Source organism: Pectinophora gossypiella, chromosome 18 (assembly GCF_024362695.1).
Source record: "Pectinophora gossypiella chromosome 18, ilPecGoss1.1, whole genome shotgun sequence".
In the NCBI taxonomy this organism is placed as follows: Eukaryota; Metazoa; Arthropoda; class Insecta; order Lepidoptera; family Gelechiidae; genus Pectinophora; species Pectinophora gossypiella.
In genome coordinates, this window is record NC_065421.1 from 9,450,145 (window position 1) to 9,476,212 (window position 26,068).

The window sequence follows — 26,068 nt, forward strand, 5'->3', positions numbered from 1 at the left end:
AGCTTTCTATTTTTTTCACAAAAGTATAAGGAAATGGAAAATATATAGCCAGAAAAGCCAGGAAAATATAAATGTAGGAAAGTGAGATTACTATGTAAGGATAATGAATGGGAATTTGATTGTTTATGGTATGAAAGGAGAATGGTTAATGAATGGGACGTAAGGCAGTTTTTTTAAAGTAAGAAAGGTGAGTCGATGGTGTAATGTTTTGAGTAAAATATAAGGAGTAAAGACATTTTAAATATATCCCGTGTTATTTCTATATCCCACATAAATAGGTATATACATAATCTGGTTAACCACAACACCTAATTAATTATCGTTTCTTTTACAAAGTTCAGTAGAATCCCACGACAGGGTTACATAACGCCAGAACATCAGAAGCAACTCAGTCAACAACGCAAATCATTACAGCATGTTTTACGATCAGTACCAGTATTGCACTTATCATAATTATTTTAATTGCCCTCTAATAAGTACATTGGAAGGTTATCATAAGTAGTACACTACTAAAGACTACGTTATCTATGATTTGAACTTAACTAAATTCGTTGGCTCTTATTGTGAAACATCTTATTCTTGCCAATGTATGCTAGGTACCTATTTTATGGAATTTGATTTATCCACGTGATGAAATGGCCTTTGAAATGTAGTGTTGAAGGAGGATGGAAATAATAAGTTGGACTGAAAGAGTTACTAATGACAAGTGCTAGTTATTGAGGACAGAAGAGGCAAGATGATTGGACACTTAATAAGACACGACGAATTTATTAAAAACATCATAGAAGAAAAGCTATAAGGAAAGAGAGGAAGTGGAAGACCAAAAAGAGCTTACATGGAATAGATCAAAGAGAAGGGGAACGTCGTGTCTTATAAGGAAGTGAAGACCTTTGATAGACAAGAATGGAGAATGCTACACCGACAAGAGCGTGGCTCTTAAATTAGTTATGTGATATGATGAAGGAATTCCTTGATGTGCGTGAGATGTTTTCATAGATTTGCCAAGGAGCGCCGTCCCCGCGCCTATTTTGGACAAGTAAACACAACTAAAATAATCAGCCAATTTTTTTCTATACTGTCCATAAAACTGTCGCATCTTTTTGTCTACCACTGTATGTGTGCAGTAACTGCTAGGGTTGTCAAAAGTGCAAGGATGGGTAGTTCTTTAATCGACTTTCGTGACAATCGATTCAAAATCCCTTTTCACATCTTATTGCAAACAATCGGCGTGCGTCTGTGAAACGATTGATGAATGTGGAGGAAACAAGAGAAGAGTGCCAGGGTCGAAGCAAATGGAATTCCATGCTCTCTGCTTACCACGGCGCGAAATATGTGTGAGTTTATGTATGTATGTAATGCTTTATATTAATTTCTTCATATTTCAGGTATGATAGGCGGTCAGTACGGGCCGGGGTTCGTGACGGACGTGGTACGCGAGATCAGGGAAGCGGCGCGTGCGCGGGAAGAGGCGCTCTACTCAAGAGTTCGGGCTATGCTCATGGACCGCACTGATGTATGTATTATTCATCATCTCCCTAGCGTTATGACTATCCCGTTTCTCACAGGGTCCGCCTATATAACCTGAAGATTCAACAGGTCCGGTTTTTTACAGAAGCGACAGCCTGTCTGACCTTCGGACGGATTACTAATATTCCAAATTATACCTTAGTATTCTACTCATAGAAAAGTGTTTTCAAAGGTGTCTACCTAATAGTCTACCCACCTAAATCTGTAATGTAATTGGACGTGTCAATAACTACCAATGAGCCAATTTAGTAGACCTCATTTGACGGTTTTTGACATTGGAACTAACTTTAAACTTCTAATTTCATGGATAACAGACATCTTTTGTCTTGGTTTTTGGGTTTAAATGATGACCATTTTTATTACACCCAGGCACAATTACATTTTCCACCCATTATTATTCTTATCAAAGAAAAGCAATATAGGTAGCAACATAATTCTATACATAATGTGATCCAAGTATCAAGCAACAATTATTTTTATATATGCTTCTGCCATTACATTGTATTTTGGAATAATTATGTCCCGAGTAATGAGAAAATAGATAATTACAACGTAACGTAACGTATTACAACGTAATAAAACATAAAACTCACGTCCGTAATCCCTAATGGGTTGGGCAGAGCCACAAGCAATCAAAGACAACTTGCAGCCACTGACAACAGACAACGCTATCTATATTGTGAACATTGACTTGAAAGTCCCTCATTGGCCCTACTATAGGAAAGCAGACCTCGTGAAAACGAGATAAAACGCTGGGGTGACAGATAGCCTGATTGCTAGCTGCTGTGAGTGCGTACATCAAACGATTGATGAATGTTGAGGAAGCAAAATAAGTACTGTTAGATAGAAAATAACAGCCTCCGTGGTCTAGTGTTTAGAGCGTTAGGCTCAAGATCTGGAGGTCCGGGTTCGATTCCCGATGGGGACATTGTCGAAATCACTTTGTGAGACTGTCCTTTGTTTGGTAAGGGCTTTTCAGGCTTGAATCGCCTGATTGTCCGACAAAGTGTGCCCAGCAGTGGGACGTATATAGGCAGTTTATGTATTATGTATGTAGATAGAAAATAATTGATCGACTTAATATCGACTGATACATCCCTACGGATTATAACAGTAGCTTACGTATTTTGACAGATCTAATTCTTACCGCTCATTGAGACGATTATAAAATGTTATCTTATTGAAATATAATCACTAATTGTACTGAACTGGTTCACAGAAATAGTTTATTATAAAAGGACCAACAGCTTCACGTGCCTTCCGAAGCACGGATCATCTTACTTTTTGAACAATAAGGTGATCAGCCTGTTACTACTTACTGATGTAAGTAAAGTAGTCGTTACATGAGTCACGTCAGGGGCCTATGGTGGCTCAATAATAACCCTGACACCAGGGCTGATGGGGTTAGTAATCCACCTCACAACACACACGATAGAAGATTATAAAAGGACGCCATGTAAATATGTAAGGAAATGAATATCATCATCATCATCACCAGCCCATTAACGTCCCCACTGCTGGGGCACGGGCCTTCCCTATCGATGGATAGGGAGATTGGGCCTTAAACCACCACGCGGGCCCAGTGCGGATTGGTGGTTATTAATGACTGCTAATGCAGCCGGGACCAACGGCTTAACGTGCCTTCCTAAGCACGGAGGAGCTCGAGATGAAAACTTTTTTTTTTGTGGTCACCCATCAGATGACCGGCCTTTGCGAAAGTTGCTTAACTTCAACAATCGCAGACCGAGCGCGTTAACCGCTGCGCCACCGAGCAGGAAATGAATATACATTGTCTCATTGCCTTGGTAGGAAATATTCTTTTAGATTATACCAAAATACTACCTAGGTCAAGTTTTATTCAGAGTTACAGTAAATCGAACGCGATTAAAAAAGTGAGACGTGTACCTACGGCCCGACTTTCCAATTTATTGATAAGAACCGTTGCAAACCTCTCGATCACTTTCTATCTTGACGTTGCAAATTTTATTACTAACCTAGGTACATTGTTTTCAATTTATTCACAGATTTTGTAAGAACAAATGCATTTTCTTGTTTTGATAAGTTTTGAAATGGTGCTGTACAACAAAATCGTGTTCCATGCTGATTACTTTGTCAGGAATATCATAAAGGTGACACAAATCTTATCTAAATTAGTTAACTAATAGTACGTAGGCGATGCTCGAAGGGTTAAGAACCAGTTGTTTGTTATATACGGCTTATAACATACAACATAAACAGCCAAGAAACTAGGGAATGCCATCCCGATTGGAAATCGCAAAATCGATTCGGGATCTTGTCTAGTTCATAAAAAAAAGTTACGATGGCTGAAAACGATGAGAACTGCTTGTTTGTGATAGTGAGGTTAATTAAAACAAGATATTTTTGAAAGAAAACAAAAACCTTTCTTCAGTAATACTAATTAAATAATTAAGTTTTCTTTGGAAATCAGCGAACTCAAAACAAACAGTATAACGCAAGGAGATTCGCCCAACCCCGTCAATTTCGTATGAGATCTCGTCATATTAAGCGTCGGGATTGATCTCGAAAAGGTAGTCGGGATCCCCGCGAGATCCGGATTGCATTCCTTACTAGAAACGTTAGTAGCTAGCCTCCATCAACCGGAGGGGGTATGGAGCATACTCCACCACGCTGCTCCACTGAAGAGGTGTTTTACGGCTAGTAGCCGAGACCAACGTCTTCACATGCCTACTCACGTGTTTCTTTTAAATTATTTTCAGAATGCATTTTCGACGGAAAATTCCACTTGATATCTACTTAGAATCATGGTGGGAATCATTCCTCAAAGTTTTCGTTACGATTTCAGTAACACCCTGTTCAATTTTGAAAGCAGAATATCATACGTAGTGGTAGACCTTGTAGAACGTACGTTGACCAAATTGGGAACATATAATTGCAAAGGTCGATCGCTGCAACTAACCGCTGTTTAAGTGCATGTAGAAGTAGAATGACATTGTACATCATGGCCGAAATGAATGGAAATTCGTAGTCTAACTCTATATGGAAAAGGCGAGTAAATTTGTTAGTTTTATCACCACTAATTTAAGAGCCACGTGCTTGTCGGTGTAGCATTCTCCATTCTTGTCTATCAATTCTTTCACTTCCTTATAAGACACGACGTTCGCCTTCTCTTTAATCTGTTCCATGTAAGTTCTTCTTGGTCTTGCGGCACGCTGGGTGGTGAGGATATGGTATCCCGACGTGCCGGCAGAGTAGGGGAGTGATTGGTGATGACGGTGATAAATTAGAAGCAAGCAGGAATATATACAGTTTATTAAAAACACTTTACAAACAGGATAGGAATATACATAGTTCACAATATACATACTTCACAAAAGAATCAAGAATTAGAGGGCACGGCCCTAAACAATATAATATACTTGTTGTTTTTATAAAGGTTGGAGATGCAGTGAGTCAAAAGAGTAAAATGAAAGGAAATACGGAATGGAATGAGAATTTCGTAATTTTAAATGATGACGGTCAGAACGAAAGGCCAGTATGTGCAGAGTTTGTACTCTGCTACAGTCTTCCCCTTCCTCTCTTTCCTTGTAGCTTTCCTTGTATGATGTTTTTAATAAATTCGTCGTGTCTTATTAAGTGTCCAATCATCTTGTCTCTTCCGTCGTCAATATAACTCTCAATATTTGCCTCTTTTACCTTACTCTTACTAGCACTTCCTCATTAGTAACCCTTTCTGTCCAACTAATAGTTACTTTTATAAATAAACGATATAAGACAACCTATTATTGAGTGCTAGACTCTCTATTCCACATAGATCTGGAACAGGAGTATGTAATAAAATCTTAGAAACCACGTGATATAAATTATCTACGATCCAAACATGAATTCAAAACCTCATAAAGTCGAATACAGTGATAACGCGCGGCGCCGCGACAAAGTATCTAAGAGCAGGCGAATGCTTCTGTATTATTACATACGTATGTATGTATATAAGCCTATTTCCCACCGGGATAAGCAGAGACTATGGAATTCCATTTGCTTCGATCCTAGCACAGTTCTCTTGCTTCCTCCACATTCATCAATCGCTTCACACACGCACGCCGGTTCAGAGTAAGATCCTACTGAACTTTTTCTTTAGACAATTTCCTGTATTATTATAACATTTGCAGTGTTACTACAAAACAAAGACTAAAAGATAAACTATGTTTAAAATATAATCCGTATACGAAAGAAGTCCAGAAGGCCGCGGCGCTACTGTCGCAGATTCTGCATATGATTATTATGACTTGTCAAGTTAGTTTCATTAATATCCGCCGACTTCTTTAGCATTACGTTGCAATACTGCTTAGCTGCTTAGTAGCGGTTCTTCCTCACTGATGTAATCCTCCGATCTGTAAAGTTACATTACCTTTACAAACCGAATATTACAAAGTATGTGTGCATCAAGCTTAAGTGAGGTTCTTACAATTAACCCTGAAATAAACGTCTAATTATAAATGTTTAATGGCGCTACACTGGTGAAATAAGTATAAACGTCAGGTCAGAACTGCTAAAATTGTAATTTCTCAAAAATCATTAGCACTCTGCTCTGAGCGCTAAGAATAGTGCGTCCGTACCTCTTTTTAAATGTTATGTCTCAGAAACGAAGTACTTTTTTTTATTAAGTAACAACCTATATTCGAAAGTTAATTGTTCGATCTCTCAAAAGGGCATTTATTATATTGTTATGCATCACGTACATTTAAAAATAAAATGGAAAGTAAGAAAATGATAATAAAAAATATTTATTATCTTGTTTCACGTGGCGCCTTCACCTACATTGGTATTTATTTTATAATCAATTTGTATTTAATATTGATAGTAATCCATATAACTTAGAAAGTGAGTTGACAGCTTTGTTACTCATTCATCATTTAATTATTTATATGGCGATTTTGTAAATACATTGATAAAGATTCTAGCAACACAAACTTACTTTTAATTTAGGTTGCCAGTTCCAAAACTATCTCTATCTCTTTCTTCCACTTATCGCTAGTAAAGAACAACACTATTTTAAATCGTACAAACTGAATTAAAATTAAGTTTTTCATCTGTATGTTTAGGTTAATCTTGAAATCTTTGTAAGTAAGTAATCGTTACATGAGTTATGTCAGGGCCCTTTGGCGGCTCAATTAGTAACCCTGGCACCAGGGTTGATAAGGTTGGTACTCCACCCACACGAAAAAAGAATCTCGAAAACCACTGAATGGACTTGCATGAGGTTTTATTATCATGATCCAAATTTCTCGAAAATTTTACTGGATTGTTCCTATCCGGCAAAAAAGGTAAATCGTAAGCATACTTATATACTATAGGTAAATAAAATACCAAAATATAGTATCTAAAAGTAGTCAAAGACAAATATCTAAAACGAGATAATCTGTCCCGAGCAAATACCCTGGCAACACTCCAGCACTGCACAGAAATCGCAAAAAGAACATAACGATGTTTACAAACTTTCTTTTTAGTACGCTCTGTGATATACCTACCTAAACACCTTAGTTTTTTCTTTTTTACCTCATTTAATAAGGAATTTAATGCAAACTTGTTTTGAAGACTGTGTTTTAAAGGTTATTGACATTCTAACGTATGATTTTTTATATTCTTTTTTATTTATACAATTATTTGGTGCCAGGATTGTGAATCGATAGCGTTGTATATTGCCAAGCGAATGAAGTATTGAAAGATGAAGAGAGGAAGTTCTTGTTAATTCAAATATATCTTTATTCAGTATGCAACATAGTTACACTTTGAGTCGTCATTTTTTACATAACGAACATCTCATCCGCTTAAAACTACTGCAGCTTCTCACTACCTGTAAAGTCGGGGAAAAGAAGCTGCAAGAAATTCGCACAAATATTCGCTCTGGCAGCTCAAAAGGCCACATTGAAGCAATTCGACTAAAAAAAATACTGCTATTGGATATTTGTTGACATTGCGCACTTTTATACGTGCAAATATCAAATAGCAATATTTCTTTAAAAAAAAAAATGGTTTTGATGTAGCTTACCTTTATGCTTGTCTCTCACTTTGAGGTCGCAGGTTCGAATCCAGCACAGGCCTAAACCAATGATTGTCGAATTTATTTTCGAATTTATGTTTAGATCATAATGTTTGTTTAGATTATAACATGCTTAGCGGTGATGGAAAACATCGTGATGAAACCCACAATCCCGAGAAATCCATTTTCGGAGGTATGTGACCTAATCTGTATTGGGTTAGTTTTCCCTTCGCGGGTTAAAAGGCCGAATCGAATCCACTTAATAATAACCCTGACATTAGGGTTCATGGGGTTGGTAATCTACCTCACAACCCACACGATAGAAGAAGACCTACCCTATGGTATAACTATAAAAAATATATTGTTTGAAAACCGATACACATCTTTACGATATAGAAAATCGCCAATACATTTGCCGAGACCTATAAATAGCGATCACAATAAGGCCACTTGAAACTATTATCTAATTGTGATAATGGTGCAACTCGATAGCAATGATAATGACGGACAATTGGATTACCGATAACAAGTGATCACCGACACTGCGCTGGCTTCTTTATGCTCTAGAAATTGTGTTTTATTAGTATATAATTGTTGTTACTCATTAGGTATTTTGAACATGACATAAACTCACGATTATATCCTAATAGGCTTTCACCGAGGAGCTCGGTGGCGCAGCGGTAAACGCGCTCGGTCTGCGATTGTTGAAGTTAAGCAACTTTCGCAATGGCCGGTCATAGGATGGGTGACCAAAAAAAAAAGTTTTCATCTCAAGCTCCTCGCCGTTGGTCGCCGGCTGCATTAGCAGTCGTTAATAACCATCAATCCGCACTGGGCCCGCGTGATGGTTTAAGGCCCGATCTAGCTATCCATCCATAGGGAAGGCCCGTGCCCCAGCAGTGGGGACGTTAATGGGCTGATGATGATGAGGCTTTCACTATAAGGCTACGTAATGCGGCACCTGCCCCGAAACACGTTAGGTTAGGTCCGAGTTATTACTCATCACCCGTGGACCGTGGACGGGGCGTGTGGACCAGAAGCGCTGTGCGCTGGCGCTAGTGGTTGGTCCTTCAGATAATTTTGCTAAATTTATACTTACCTGACATGGTACCTAATATTTTTTTTCTAATGATCATCAATAAAGACAGCCGTCTATTTCCGTAGACATACATACACAAGTAAGCTCACCACCGCCTATTTCCCACCGGGGTAAGCAGCGACTATGGAATTCCATTTGCTTCGATCCTGACACACTTCTCTTCCTTTCTTCATATACACACCACATAAACTCAACACTATATCCCAATCGGGGTAGTCAGAGATACATCCGTCTTATGATGAACTAAGTACCCACACCTCACCGCGCTTTCTGTTAGTCCAATATGATAGCTGGTGAGCCGTATCGCCGTCTATAATGACAGACAAACAAACAAATAGCGTTTTAAGCTCAATTTTTCCATATATTTTTTTCAAAATGATTTATATTTTAATTTTACTGCAGTTCCGATATTGCTATGATGCTTTCTTGACACTGAACTAACTTATTGCATTATGTTTTGTTTACAGAACAGCTTGGCATCGCCAGAGGCGAAATCCGCGGAAAAATCTCTTGAAGAGATCAAGGTAAGAATAAATATTGCAAGTTGAGCGCCATCTATGATATTAGTAGAGAAGTACGATAACTGATACGAACTCTACGACTCTATGGCTGCGTTCAACATGTGAACTGTGCCGGTATGGGAGTTCAAGCGTAACTCGGCAGATGGCGTTATACAAAAAATAATGATTTTTAAATTTTTCCAAATTATATCAAAAATATCATGATTGGAATTGTACCTCAAAAATATAGTGTTATAAATTCCGTAAAGAAAAGCTTAATAAGGTCTTCTCAAACTTACTTTAATATCTCGATTTTTGACGTGACTTATTAGAGTGTTCCGTCCATTAACCAAATGGTGAGCGCTGAGGACTCTACCCCGGTCAGGAGGTCTACCGTACCAAGTCCGGCAAATGAGTAGTCACTTATCATGTCGAACCGCTCTGATCAAATAGGATTATACACTTCTCATCAAAAAAATCGAAACACCTTGCAAGTTTACGTTTTGTCAAGATTATCAGAAAAATGTGTACATTTAGGAATAAATGTTAAATGTCGTTTAATAGTGAGTAATATGAGCTTATCAAATCTTAATGTTAATGTTCTAAATTTAAATGAATTTTTCATAGGTTTCGTATTTTGTTAAATGAGTCATTTTTATTCCGTATGGAGTATAAAGGAAATGGATAAAACAACACACGTAAATGAAAAAAAAAGCTAAAAAACGTTTATTTAATAACTTGTATTCCCTCCCCGAGCTCTAATTACTGCTTCCATACGGTTCTTCATCGATCGGATGAGAGTCACGATCACATGCTGTGGTATATTGTCCCATTCCTCTTGGATTGCATCTTGCAGCTGGCTAAGTGTTTCTGGGGCAGGATCTCTTGCTCGAATTCGTCTCTTTAATTCATCCCACAGATGTTCAATGGGATTCATGTCCGGGCTTCTTGCTGGCCATTCCATAATAGAGATATCGACTTCGTTAAGATAATCTCGTACGACGCCCGCGGTGTGAGCCCTAGCATTGTCGTGCATGAATATGAAGCCGTTGCCAATAAAATGTGCATAGGGCATCACATGAGGCTCGAGACACTCTTCGACGTACCGATGACAGTTTAGTGCAGGCAGACGTGGCCCAGACACGAAAGCAAGCTCTGTCTTACCGTCGGCGCTGATTCCTCCCCAAACCGTCCACGAACCGCCACCATAGCTGACCTTTTCTTCAATGCAGCATTGTGCATAGCGTTCTCCGTCTCTTCTGTATACCTTGTTCCTTCCGTCGTTACCATACAGCATAATTTTACACTCATCAGAAAAGAGAATTTTGCTCCACTGTAGGTATGACCAATTTAGGTGCTCACGTGCAAAGTTAAGGCGCGCTCTTCGATGGTCTGCAGTTAATTTCGGCCCATTTGCTGGCTTATGCGGTACCAGTCCACGATCCTTCAACCTTCTTCTAATTGTAGAGTCACTTACAGCCACCCTTCGTACAACACGAAGCCGCTGCTGCAGTTGAAAAGCGTTAAGGCGTCGATTTCTTAAAGAAGTTGTTACAATAAATCGATCATCTCGCTCAGAAGTGACCCGATTCCTGCCAGATCCTGAACGGCGCGTGAACAAACCAGTCTCCCGATAACGTTTATAGACTCTATGAACAGATGACAGGCTTAGATGCAGTCTTGCAGCCACAACACGCTGACTAAGGCCAGAATCCAGCAATGCCACAACTTGGGCGGCTTCTGTGGGCGAAGTATCCATACGTTTTAGAAAAAAAACCTTTTTTCAGACGTCCCAAAGTCACAGTATTGAAATAAAAAACAAAAAGTTTAAGGATAGGCGCCAATTTTTAGTTTTTAAACGCTAAATGTACTCCAACCCTAAACACACATTTGTCTCAAAACAGTGATTCATTTCGTTTATAAGATTCTAATTTTGAATTTAGAATTTTCGCTTATTACTGTAATGGCCAAACTGCCAGCTATACATTTATGTATTTTTTTCATCGTATGAATTCTTTTTTGTGTTAAATTCGGACAGAAACAATGAAAACGGAAGTGTTTCGATTTTTTTGATGAGAAGTGTATAATACTACGTAGTATAACTTGTTCTTACTTTCTCACGTTGATATTTTGACAGTTTTGATTCTTTTAATATTCTTAATCGAAAACATTTCTTATTCAAATTGTTTGATTGATTTCTTTCTTAACATATATCTAGAATACTTGCTTTATGTATGTATTATACTTATGTATATTATATCCGTCGAAATTTCCTCAAAATACCTGAAGTAAGGGTAAATAAAGCCGTGTTGTTATTGCGCGCGTTTTTGCGCGTCACCTTGCGCGCTGGGTGGTCGTGCTCGAGGGCCCCACTTGCCCACTTGACGCTTCACGGTCGTGGGCAAAACATTGCCGACGTCATCACGTATATAGAGGACAAAGTTTTTATGGAGATAGCACTTTTCTGCTAAACTGTGGGAAAATAAAATGCTGTTCAGCTGTTTACCATAATATAGAATAAAGAACAATATTACGTATAGCACGGTAATTCCCCGCCCCGCACCAATTCGTATCGGGCGCCGGGCTAGAATTTCCTCACCCCCTCTGGGTCTTAGTTTAACCTACATAAACTGCCTATATACGTCCCACTGCTGGGCACAGGCCTCCCCTCAATCAACCGGACGGGGTAGTTTAACCTAAACGGCCGAAAAAAATGTTTTGTGTGAAAATTATTTATATTTTTATACATCTATTAACCATTATTATAGATGCACTTGTGTTTAAAACTCGTTGGTGAGTCGATAAACTCTTCAAAGGCGGTAATTAGCGCCGTATCGGAGTTGTAATTTTTCGCTTGTAAAAGGTTGTTTAAATTCCGAAAAAAATATATTTTTTTAATTTATCCAAATTCTAAAAATATCAGTTTAGGCAAGGACAGTAGGTTACAGGAGCATCGTTTACAAACTCCCGCTAGTATACTACTTGCGGTTTTTAGGCTTTAGGAAAATAGCTCGTATTTTTCCATGGTTACTGAAACCGTAAGGTAAGTAAAAAAAACAAAAGACGGAAAAACAAATGGAAAACTGTTTTTAATCTAAAAATAATTTTGAATTTGGAATTGTCAGTAGAACGAGCATGATATCGAAGTTTAAACTAGCCAGTATTACGAAACGTCACTTTCTTTTGTAAAGAGATCTAAATTCCTCCGACATAATTCTCACATGTAGTTATGTTAACAAACTGTCGTCGGTTCGTACCGCCGCCGGCGCCGTGGCGGGTGCGCAGGGATTTATAGAATGCGAGGGGGCATCGATTTGAACGGCGCGGGGGCATTCGCACATTTGCCGCTTGATTCGAGCTGTTACACCCGTGTGTAACAAACACATTTATTTTATATTAGCAATTTTTTTAATAATTTATTGAGATTTGAATATTTTTGTTCGTGAATATATTATAATCAGATAATCTGCAAAAGTCTAATCGGTTTCTTGCAAAGTAATAAATTAACTGGTTGCACTTAAGACCTCCTGGTTACATGTTGTTTCTGTAATAGACCAAAAACACCTACTAAAACATAAATTTTTCAATTATGACAAGTAATGAACCGTTAGTTTAGTTAATTTCAACACTGTTTACAAATAATTCGCGGAGTCAGTGACTGAACTTTTGCTCTTTGATTGTACCTATGCATCTCCCTTGTCGCTTGCGTCAAGTTTTCTAATTATTTCACAAGGTTTGTAGTTTTCTTTACATAACATCACGCCTGAATCCCCTAAGGAATAGGCACATATTTATAGTAAACACACCCACCCCTCGCCTCCCTAGGTTTCTATTAGCCCGGTTTAATTGTTTTATGTTACTCTTTTACAACACACTTACACTTTTTTAATTTTAGTTACTAATGCTGATATGAATATATGTCGTGGCCAGATCATAGAATTTATCATTTCATGATGTGCTCGATAAACATGAAATGAACGACCACATCATGAAATGATCAATTTTACGATCTGGCCACGACATATACATTTAAAACTTGTTTATTCTTACTAAAAAAAAAAAAACTAAAAATTATTTTTTACCTCGTGTAGTTCCATTATGATTTTCTTTTATTATTGCTTTATTTGCATACTATTATTATGGCTAACAAAAAGAGACAGTTTTTATTATTTCTATTCAGATATTACACCAAACATCCCTCTTCATCATTCATATCAGTGTAACATACAGCCACATAACTTTATATTTTGTAGTCTTTATTGTCTCCCCACACGGCATTGAAATATGAACGGATGTGCGGCGCGAGGGGCCGAGGGGGTTTGAGCAAATATTGGCAGATGTAAGTGGATGGCACAGGCGCCACCCCGCCACGCCACGCACCTGGGGTCGCCGGTTCGATTCCCGACCTCGTTAAACTTTGATTCGGTTCAATCGCAACGTTTTTCCAAATTGTTTTCTTTTAATCATCTAATGGGTACAATTGTGGTTGCCGTGATTGTGGTAGTGCCGTCTGGTTTTGATCAGTGCCCTGTTTTATGTCGATAGTCCTATCGACAGTATAGATGATTTTCAAAGTCAACTATCGATAGTTTGACAACGCTATTTGCTACTACTTTTTTAAGTCCCATAAAATCAGGCACAGAAAAATACCATTCAGCCGTGCATTAGGGCAAAACTAACAAAAATCGAAATACCCAACTGAGAAAAAGACGCACAAAACATTATCTTGTTTCTCTCTTTTTAGTTTGCTTTTCTTGCAGACGGATTTTTTACTTTTTAAGTTAGTCTGCTGCCGTTTCATATTTTATCCTATCATCGGACGGTTAAGACAAATCGATTAGGCATCTCTTATTAAAATCCGTCCAGTCGTTGGGATGTTTCGAGGTTATAAAGAAATCCACATAAACCCAGATACGCGCCAAACACATCACCTTTCTTAGCATACGGGTAACAAACATGGTGGTGAAAGAATGCGACAACGTTTTTCATTTTAGAATTTACAAGTAGAGTCTACAAGCGTTCAATTTTACATGTCCTGTAATTTGTGTTGATATACGTAATTTACACGCACTTGTAACTTGTAGCCCGTGAACGTGTAGACTTGTAAGTTTTGATTAACATGGCACTGGTAAATTTTTTGTTCTAGCGTTTAATTTTTTTTCGAATGTAGAAACTATAATGTGTCATGAAACTATAATGTGGAGGAATAGCCGCGACACAACATAAGCTTACAACTATTTTCTCAATCGGAGCAGTCAGCGATAAATTCATTGCGCCTCACTGAGCTTTCTGTTAGACCAACGTGATAGGTAACGAGCCATATTGCCGTCTATCGTGCGAGACAAGGATAGACTTAGGATTTTTTTTAAGTAAAACAAAATCCTGAAGCCATGGAAATGTTATATTTCTTAATGTATGGGCCTTTTCTTTGTACATCCACGGTTTTCAATTCAGGATAAGTTTATTTTTTTACTTATTCCCAGTACCTTCCCGATCCTCCAATTATATCAATTTTCTTTCGACTTTGCTGATATTTCGTCATTCCTCTGCAGATATTGTTAGTAAATAGTACCTACATAGCCTATACCTATTAGATACTCTTTTCGGTTCTTTGACTGGCATAAAAACGCCATTCATGTATTATGAAGGAATTAATATGTGGTCGAGTAAGAAACAGTGTGATAAGAGAGGTATGTGACGTGTTTATACATACATAAAGTCACGCCTATTTCCCAACGAGGTAAGCAGAGACTATAGAATTCCATTTGCTTCGATCCTGACACACTTCTCTTGCTTCCTCCACATTCATCAATTGCTTTCGCTTGCCGTGTTTATCAACATTTACAAGTCTACACGTTCACAAGCTACAAGTTACTCACAAGTACGTGTAAATTACGTTTCATCGAAAAATAGAGGGATTGTAAAATATACTTACTTGTGAAATAAATATTGACACTTTTTTGTGTTGTTTTACATGTGTAGTTTTGATAAACAGGGCATGAGTATAAAAGGTGATACAGTGACCAAGATTGAGAAGGGAATGTTAAGTTGGTTTGGACATGTAAAGCGGATGAAGGATAACAGGATTACGAAAGCAGTACCGGCAAGCGAAGTGAGGAGCTCGGTGGCGCAGCGGTAAACGCGCTCGGTCTGCGATTGTTGAAGTTAAGTAACTTTCGCAAAGGCCGGTCATAGGATGGGTGACCAGAAAAAAAGTTTTCATCTCGAGCTCCGCCGTGCTTCGGAAGGCACGTTAAGCCGTTGGTCCCGGCTGCATTAGCAGTCGTTAATAACCACCAAACCGCACTGGGCCCGCGTGGTGGTTTAAGGCCCGATCTCCCTATCCATCCATAGGGAAGGCCCGTGCTCCAGCAGTGGGGACGTTAATGGGCTGATGATGATGACCGACAAGCGGCGGGAAAGACCTAAAAGGACGTACTTTACCCAAATTGGAGATGTCTTTAGAAAAGGTTTAATACGATCTACTCTGAACCGGCGTACTTGTACGAAACGATTGATGAATGTGGAGGAAGCAAGAGAAGTAAGTATCAAAGCAAATGGAATTGCATAGTCTTTGCTTACCCCAGCGCCGTGAATTTATGTATGTATATATGTATGAATGAACTCTCCTTTATTAATGGATGACGTGTTGAAGTGTTTCATACATTTTGAACATGTTGTTCACCTTTATGTAGTGTAGTGTACCCGCGTGGGCGTCGTATGCGCAACTAGTTAGCGCGCCTTCGCTCGTAATAAGTTAATTGAGGTGCGAAAACGCGTGCGCTTAGCACTCGCGCCTTAATGTGTGCCTGCGCGCTAAATGGCGCACGGATAATGACTGCGTATTCTCACTTGTTTGTGCTTGACTGATGTTTCTCACGCTGGCAGATTTAAAGAAAGTATTTATTAATAGAGCCACAGTAACAATACAAAACATCAGGGAAAAGAAAAACTTTATGTATATACGTTAATAACATAGGTAACAGAAACGCAAAAAAAATAAAGTAAAATGTGGGTCATAATAGTCACGTGATAATGGTACAGTCATGAGCAATAAAATGTACCCACTTTTGGACTCTGTCGCACTAACATATTTGAAATTTAGTGAGACTTACAGTTCAATTTGTCAAAAAAGTTAATGTGACATGGTACCAGAGTGTATATGTCACCGTAAAATTGTAAATAACGTTAGATTATAATCTATCTCGCGAGATTGTGAACTGTCGAAAAATTGTGAAACGTAATATACTGCTTACAATTTAACGTATTATTATTCGTCAGATTATAATCTATCGAAGTAAAACTGTTAAATCACAATCTTACAATTGTCAAATTGTCAACTGTCCGACGGCTGTCCCTGATTGGTCGGCCTTACAGTAGACCGTTCTGTGTCCATAGAGTTAGGAATAAAACACAGGTGTCAGTCAAATAAAATAAATGCTCTTCAAGATTGTGAAATCAAGTACGTATTTATTAATTATTTAGTAAGTAATCAATAATTCTGACATCACATGGTAAGAAAAAATGTATCAAAATTAAAAAATCTGAAACGTATAATTCAGTATACTTTTCGTGTGTAAGATAAACATGTTGGCGGCATTGGGGTGGCCCAAGGGCCACCCCCGCCGCACCCTAACCTACTGTTATGCCTTGTAAAAATTATGACAAAACACTATTATTCTAAAAAAGAATTATGGATATCTATTTATTAATCCCAAAAATAAGTTATACCTAACAAACCAGTATTCGTAGATGTTATTATGGGAAAGTAAAACTATTATGCTAAAAAACGTTATGCAAAAAGGATTATGATAATTAAAATTATGACAAAAACATTTATGCATTTTAAGAGAATCCCAAATTAACATTATGCTCACTCTAATAGTTTTGTAACTCTATGGTATAGCACGCGAGGTGCGTTTCGTATCACAATTTGACGGTTTCACTTCGATAAATTATAATCTACCGAAAAATAATACGTTAAATTGTAAGTAATATGATACGATTCATAATTATTCGACAGTTCACAATCTCGCGAGATTCAAATCGATAGATTATAATCTAACGTTATTTACAATTTTACGGTGACATATACATATTAATGCTCGTGACCTTAAACGTCCTCAATAAATGGACCTCACTCAGCATAAACCGCGGCGTGAACCACGACTCTGGTATTCTGCGGGCCCAGCCGATTTCTTGCATTTTATCTAAGCTGACGTACTGAAAAGTTAGTTGCATAAAATTCTTAAACTAGACGGAAAATATTGTAACTCAGTACCTACCCAGATCAATACATACATACATACATACATAAACTCACGCCTATTTCCCACCGGGGTAACAACTAGGTAACAAGTAACTGACACAATTCTCTTGCTTCCTCCACATTCATCAATCGCTTCATACACGCACGCCGGTTCAGAGTAGATCGTATTAAACCTTTTCTAAGGACATCTCCAATTTGGTCAATATAAGTCCTTCTCGGTCTTCCTCTGCCAGCCCTACCATCAAATTTCGCCCAGAACAATACCATAGAATAAAGAACAATACGACGAAGCTAAAGAACGGTAACTCTTCGCCCCGCACTAATTCGTATGGGGCGTTCATCTCACCCCCTCTGAGTCCTACCACACACTTCATACAAACAACCTTGTTTTACACAGACACTACACATTGACATTATCGTACACGCGCATCTGTGTGTGACCTCTGACACCATACGATTCAAGACTAAACTATGTTCGAGGGGGGGGGGGGGAGGTAAAGCTAGCTCAGCCGCTGGTGGGGAGCGGAGAGTTGCCGTTCTACACGTAGTATTATTCCTTATTCTTGGGACTTCCTTTACTTTTAGTCATATTTAGTCACACCCCGGACACTTCATACAAAAAACCTCTCCTCCCCGAGCTTTATGTTAGAGATAAGGGTGACCCGCATCGCTGTCTATAATGGTCGAGCCTACTATGTTTGCGAAAACTGCACCTAAGATAAATTCATCGGTATCGGAGTACGAATCGCATGCGGCTGCTTTGATATATTTTATACAGTCATACATAAGAAACAAGCCTAAGGCTGCGATTCCAGTGACGCAGAGCTGTGCGGAGATGAGCGGAAATGTGCAGGAATCGACCAATCACCGTGAGGGAAAGAGTTATCACTCTTTCGAGCGTTTTTCTCTATCGAGCGTCTTAGTTTCTCGCTCTCTCGAACGCTGTGATTGGTCAAATCCACACATCTCCGCTCTTCTCCGCCCATCTCCGCGTCAGTGGAAACCCGGCGTTAAGTTCTCCTGGTTTCTCATGAAAAAAAAAACTATTTTATTTATTTATTTAAAAAACTAATTATATTTTAGAGGGAACTTCATAAAGCGTGTGTTTTGTTTTAATGGTTATTTAATAAGCCTCAAAGTACGTACCTATATCAAATGAAATGTAGCTTTGGTAGAGCGATAAAACAAACATGGCCGCCAGTATATCAGAGGTGGCGAAACAAACGGAACCAATAGAATTAGCTGTGTAATTATTACTTTATGTCTATATGTTTGTCGACACCTTACATAGGTCTATAATGTTATAGATAGGTATTTCATGATTATTTACTTTATAAATTATAACTGTACATTGTTCGTTACGAAGTAAGGCTTATATAATAGGCTACCTACTTGACAACCTGGTCAAATAAATACTTTTTATGAAACGTCAAAACGAAAGTTTTCTTCGGAGTTCGTATGGAAATACTGTCCTGTGACGTCATAAATAAAAGCGGCCAAACGTCGTACTCATTGCTACTTAATTCATAAATAAAATACGAAAATAAGCCGAATAGTAAAATGACAGGCTTCTGTTTCTAGATTACTATTTTATAATTTATTTTTGACTCAGTCAAATACCCCATACCCCATATAACGTAAACGATAAACAATGTTTTCTTTTTTTACGTTTTGTAACAGTTTAAACAAACATTATCTAATATGTGGAACGTAATAAATGATATGATTATGATTATGCGGTGTCTCATGAAAATCATAAACCGGAGTTTTTCTGTATTGCAGGTCATCTTATCAAAGCAACTTCATTTATTTTATACATCATTTTTTGTTGTTACTTTGGCGTCCTTAAATAATAAATATTTATTTTTCAATTCAGATGTTGCGTATTATCAAGCAGAATCACGAACTGGTTAGGTAACCAAAGGTACGGCCTTAAAACTGAGCCACAAGTCTGTTGTCGGAGTCCTATAACTCGGATATGATAAACCTTATGGTGGCAGATTAAGAGCCGGCCGCCATAATCCCTTTAGTCGTTGGAAAGTGTCGGAAATATGACTAGTGGGCTAGTCTCATAAGATGACGAGATTGCAGCGAGGCGGTATTTTACGAGGTCCCTCCCTTGCCGGGTAGAACAATCCACATTTAACGACACGGGAATCCACACTACACCACCTAGCTGGAGGGCTAAGATGACGCTTTTATAGAATTTTGAATTGGACTGCTTTCTTTTAAAAAGAAAATGTTTATTGTAGTCGATATATTCATTTTTATTGCATTCTATAGATGGTACAGTTCATCGAGTTGGTTGGTTCAGTTGATAATATACCCCACCCCAGGCAGTCGCCTGTCTGACCTTCCAACCCGCGAAGGGAAAACCAAGTTAAGTGAGTAAAGTTGAGTGTGAGCAGGTTTAAAAGGAATATTGCTTTCTTACATGAATTGTTTCAATGTGGCCTTTTTAACCCCCCCAGTCTGCCTCGAACTAATAAACGCCTACGAAGCTCACATTGGCGCATTTTAGCCGCGTACAGAACGCCTGGTCAGCACGCGTGATCACGAATACATTACCGTTGGTTATAGTCAGTGCACTCTTGTCGACACCACCAGCAATGAAATACGCACTCGCTACCAAATTCATGGCGACTTGCCATTATTGGTTTTTAAGGTGTTTTTTCTCAACAGTCAGATTAAATAGTACTTTTCTCTAAGCACTTAGCTGATTTGTGGCCCGTGCTTAGAAAATCTCTAGGTTTTTGGGACATTTTTCGATCTAGTTTTTTTTTGTTTTGGTCGTTATGATGGGCTGGGAGGTTCCCATTAAAGCAAAGCCGAGCGGAAAGAAACGGAGCAGCGCAGAATCGACCAATCACAGCATGTAATATCCGATTCGTATCCGATTTAATTGTACGGTAACTTGCGCGCTACATTCGTCATCCGATATCTCCAAGTAATTTTCTACTGTCAGTCAATTAATCAATCAATCAATAATACTTTATTCCACAACGACATATACAAAGGACATAAACATACAAATAAAAACATAAATACAATAGGCGGCCTTATTGCTAAATAGCAATTTCTGCCAGGCAACCTGGCAGTCATTCTGGGACTCTCTAATGCGAAAACGCCCTAAGTGAGAGCGCACTTCTGCTCTTTTCCTCGCGGTGATTGGTCAATTCCTGCACATCTCCTCTCGACCATAGAAGGAATAATACTACGTATAGAACGGCAACTCTCCGCTCCCCGCCAGCGTCTGAGCTAGGTTTAACCCTTTTAAAACCATGTCACATTAACTTTTTTAGCCAATTTAACCGTAAGTCTCGTTAAATGTCAAATATGATAGTGCGACAGGGTTCTAAAGTGGGTACATGACATTGCTCATGACTGTACATACCCTATTGTTGCAGAGTTCTCTACGAGCATCGGAAGCGGACAAACGTCGCATGATGGATCGTATCATCAAGTTGGAAGACGAACTCAGACTCCTCAGAGTCACTAATGGGTATGTTATATCTTCTTATCGTGTGGGTTATGAGGTGGATTACCAACCTCATCAACACTGGTGTCAGGGTTATTATTGAGCCGCCCGCCTGCACTATTAAAGACCTTCACGAAGAAACTGACAATGCCGTAAGTGTGGCCAATTACTTACATCAGTAAATAGTAACCGGGACCAACGATTTAAAGTGCCTTCCGAAGCGCGGTATGTCATATAACATACACACAGAAACAGATTATATACGTCCCACTGCTGGGCACAAGACCCTCCCCTTGAAGAGGGTATGCAGCATACTTCCACCACGCTGCTCCACTACGGGTTAGTGGAGGCATTTGGGCTAGTAGCCCGCGGACCAACGGCTTAACGTGCCTTCCGAAGCACAGAATCTACTTTTTTCGGACAACCAAGTGATTCAGCTTGCTATGTCCTAGCTAAACAAAGTGATTTTCGACATTTTCCCCATCGGGAACCGAACGCAGACCTCCAGATCGTGAGCCCAATGCTCTACCACTGAACCACAGAGCATGTTATTGTCGCTTTATCACTTACTACTTAGATAGGAGAAAACATTACTATTAGTGAGTTACTTATATAATTACGTTCCTCGACAGACTAGAGTCGAGCGTGACGAACGGCAACATGGAGGACGCGGAAACGGAGCGGCTGCGCCTGCGCAAGGACGTGGCGGACATGCGCAAAGCCAAGCAGAACGCCGAGGACCACGCCCTTAAGTAAGTCAGTAGGTACGACGAACTTTAGCTATTAGATGTTTTGTGTTTGTCTAACAAAGTAGTGTTATCAAATTATAATATAGCATCACGCCTATATCCCCGAAGGGGTGGGCAGAAATACATACCCACTCCTCGCTTGGATGCTAAAATATGTTCCTTACACTTGTACCTGTCAACGTGAAACCACGCTTCTTCTTCTATCGGTACCAACCTCATCAACCCTGGTGTCAGGATTACCAGGGCTTAGACCAAGAGGACAACCAAAAATAAGATGGACGGATGTGGTCAAAAAGGAAATGTGCATGTGCAATGTCTCCGAGAACGACACGACTGATAGAGCGATGTGGAAGAGAAGTACGAAGAAGGTAGACCCTACCATCAAATGGAAATAATAAATGCCAAGGGGAGAGAGAGTGTATGTAGTCGTTACATGAACCGAGTCAGGGGCCTTTGGCGGCTCAATAGTACCCTGACAACAAAGTTAATACATAAGCTCACGAATATATCCCAATTGGGGTCAATACCATTAACCACCACCACCACCCACCATTTTAGCAATACCATTTATTGCGTTAAATGATTATGAATTAAGTCGTAGGGCTAACGCAAACACACACACACACACACACACACACACGCACGCACGCACCCACGCACGCACGCACGCACGCACACACACACACACACACACACACAAGCATAATTATTATTTGTTTTTATTTTACCACAGTTAATTGTTAAACAAATTCAATTTAACAATGGTTTGCCTCAACTGACGTTATAAAAGATATAATTGCTGAACACTGCTTCCTGAGATACAGGTCTCCTAGTTCAGGTAGCAGGGTTATACTTCTGTAGCATTTGTGTGTCCTAGCTATATTATCCAATGTTATGTCAACCTTTTCTATGACAATAAACATTTTTTTATTTATTATTTATTTATTAATTATGCACCTTTACAATCTTGTCTTCTTCCAGACTCGAACGACTAGTAACCCAGCTCCGCTCAAAATTCAACGGTCTGCAGATCACCAACGGACCTGACTCCCTCCCAAGCGAACCGGAGCACGAATCCAGGGCCCGCAGATCGAGTGTCAACTCCACCAACAACTCAACCGTCGTGTTCGGACCAGTGACGGACTTGTAGCGAATGGAACTCGGGCGAGTAGCCTGTGTGCTTGCTACGGACCTATTCTGGTCTGTATTGTATAAGGCTTTTGGGACTAAGCATTGTATCATTTGGTCTTAAGACTTTCATGGCCAGGGTTGCCAGTTTGGGGTTTTTCCGCTAGTTTGGAGGAAAAAATAACTTTTTGGGGAAACAAGAACGATGGGGACTTTTTTCCCCGTGAGATTTCTCACTGTTCAATCTAGCTTTGCATCACCCTTTTGCCGTTTTTTCATTTTTTTTATTTTTTTTTCATTTTTCAATTTGAATTTTTGAAAATGACGTAACACTTGTCACGTTTGTCACTTGTCTTATTGTTATTGATTGACGACTTTTAGTCGTTTCGCCGGAGATGTTTTGTGCGGGAGGATTGTACGGCCAATGTACGCTGGTGTATGGTTGAATATTATAACGTGTGAATATTTTATCTTTCATATTTACTTCACAGACGAGTTTTACAGAATAGTTCTATCGTTTTAGGGATTCAAAATAAAAAACATGTCTGGCAACCCTACCTGTGACTGTTTCCACCAACATTCCTATGTCTCTTAGACTGGGAGTTCTACTTACCATAAAAGCTTACGACTATATTCCGAATTGAGGTAGGTAGTCAAAGGTACCATCCACTTAATGGACTAAGTACCCGCGTTTCGCCGAGCTAGGTACCTATTATGCCTAAACGTTGGTAAGAACTAATTCTCTGTTAAATGCTTGTTGGCTAAAAACGGCTCAAGTATCTTTAATGAAAAACATAGCGGTATAGCCTTAGTGTGATCGAGTAATCAAGAATTAATTTGATTGTTTAAATTGAGCGCGTTATTTTGGATTTAATTCACAAGAGAGAAAAGTAGCTTGTACGTTGATAAATTATAAATGCGTGAATTGATATTAGATAGAAAAGTAATTTAAGTAGAAGTCAAAAAGCAAATTGATTGGACTTGTCATTTATATATAAGAAAAACATTGAAAAAATATAGTAGGTAATGAATCTCTGCATCACATTAATTTTAATTTATATTATATAAAAGTCAACATAACATAAGTATTATGTTTCTTAAAATCCTCGTATGTATGTATGTTATGTACACAAATCATAAAAAATAGGAATATATTGTTTAATAGACATAGATACATACGTTATTTAAACAATCGTTTTTCTATTTCAGTGTATAATACTTAATTTAAAATATAAAAAAGAAATATTTCGTTAAATGATCAGATGTTTGTCATGTTATTGTGATTCGATTTTCTTAAACATCATTCTTTGTTCATGTTCTTTTAATGTCGAAAAAATTCCGTTTTAGAACTGAAACTGGCGGTTAGCGTCACAATAGTAACCACGCAATAGAAGAAAGAGGTTGGAAAGGCCCTGCGCACTGCGCATGCGCATTTTGTATGAGAACCGCTGTCGTGTGTTCAACCCCACTCTCCTTTACTACTACTCCTGCAAACAGATAACTACGATAGCTCTACTGCTTCTCAAATTCCATAGCCACTTTACCGGCAATGTATATTTTATGTGATAGACTTAAATTTTATCACTAATTATCGTAAAATATTGCATACAAAAGTATTTTTTTGATAAATATCCGATCATACTAAGGTTTTTAGCTTTCCTGTAATAAGGAGGGAACTCCTTGCATGATATTCGATATTTGACTTCTTGGCCTGCAGATTATAATGCACAAGAAAACCTTAGTAAAGTTCGCGGACGAGTGGAGTGCAAAGTTAAAGTATGAACAAATAGTTCATACTTGTATGGCGCGCGTTTTGCGCTCACTTGGCGCTTCCAACCACTTTCTTCTATTCCTTGACAGTAACCTACAATAAGGGACTTTTCAGAGTACGTTCCTCAAAATCAATATAGATGGCGCTGTACAGTTTTTCTTCGTTTAACCTTCTAATTTCATGGATAACAGACATATGCATCTTTCATGTTTGTTTTTGGGTAAAAATGATGACGCTATGAATGAAGGCCGGTCATAGGATGGGTGACCACAAAAAAAAAGTTTTCATCTCGAGCTCCTCCGTGCTTCGGAAGGCACGTTAAGCCGTTGGTCCCGGCTGCATTAGCAGTCGTTAAAAACCACCAATCCGCACTGGGCCCGCGTGGTGGTTTAAGGCCCGTTCTCCCTATCCATCCGTAGGGAAGGCCCGTGCCCCAGCAGTGGGGACGTTAATGGGCTGATGATGATGATGATGATGACGCTTTTTATTACACCCAGGCACAATTACATCTTCCACCCATTATTAATCTGATCAAAATAAAGAAAAGCAATATAGATAGCAGCATAATTCTATACATAATGTGATCCAAATATCAAGCAACAATTATTTTTATATATGCTTCTGCCATTACATTGTATTTTAGAATAATTATATACCTACCCGAGTAATGAAAAACGTTTAAACTGAACAACGCTATCTGTATTTTTTTTGATGAACGTAGCCTGGAAAGTGCCTCATCTCGAATGGCTTTAATCATAAAACAAACACATACCTATATAATGGTGCATACTACAGTCGTTCTCCATATATACTAATATCACACACCGGTGCTATAATAAGTTACTATTTATACACAAGTTGACACGTTTAAAGGCCAATCAATATTTATCCGCCAATTTTAATCCGAAACTGTTAACAGATTGTAACAATAGCTAATAAAGTTATTTTTGTTGACAAACACTCAATGTTCTGAATCTATCTTGCGGTAACACGTAAGTACAAAGAGTGTTTTCATTTGCAATTTTCGCCCATTCGGTACTCGTCGGTACATTAAAGCTGTTTAATAAATGTTTGTCTGTATGTCGTCAGGTATGAGACGGTTACTTCAGATTGTCTACAATTTTTACAGGTTTGCTGATGTTGAAATATTAATAAAAACAATTTATAAGAAAAACACAAATGCATTCGATTATTTTTGTTACTTAGTTGGAAAAAAAAACATTTCTCCGACAACGAGTGCTTAGAAAATGAAGAAATTTACGTACGAAAATGTATGTGTCCTACGACTCGTGTTTACTTAGAGACCTCAATATTTTCTGTACGATATTTACTTACATACCTGCTCATACTTTAGATCGCCAGCAATAAGTTACTTGTTATCAATCCCTTGACCACAATAAGCAGTTAAGTTTATATTCCAATTTGATATTATATTATAGCAGAAGTTGGTTACATATACTTTCCTTTTTTAGATTTCCTAGTTCCTGTCGTAGTTATATATTCACAAAAATACTACTATACTTATATT

The 26,068-nt window shown here is 38.5% G+C and overlaps 1 protein-coding gene across 4 annotated transcripts in view; it reads left to right on the forward strand.

Moving 5' to 3' along the window:
- LOC126375135 (uncharacterized) overlaps positions 1-22,959 on the forward strand; it is a 38,884-nt gene extending 15,925 nt beyond the window's left edge. The window contains exons 3-7 of one of the 4 annotated variants that reach the window (XM_050021983.1): positions 1,386-1,513; positions 9,113-9,169; positions 20,822-20,916; positions 21,525-21,644; positions 22,623-22,959. In XM_050021983.1, the coding sequence (XP_049877940.1) occupies positions 1,386-1,513; positions 9,113-9,169; positions 20,822-20,916; positions 21,525-21,644; positions 22,623-22,791 (569 nt within the window). In that variant the 3' untranslated portion in view covers positions 22,792-22,959. Of the gene's footprint in view, positions 1-1,385; positions 1,514-9,112; positions 9,170-20,821; positions 20,917-21,524; positions 21,657-22,622 lie in introns of all 4 variants that reach the window. The other 3 variants (XM_050021986.1, XM_050021984.1, XM_050021985.1) reach the window with 3 other exon arrangements.
- Positions 22,960-26,068: the final 3,109 nt, after the last annotated feature.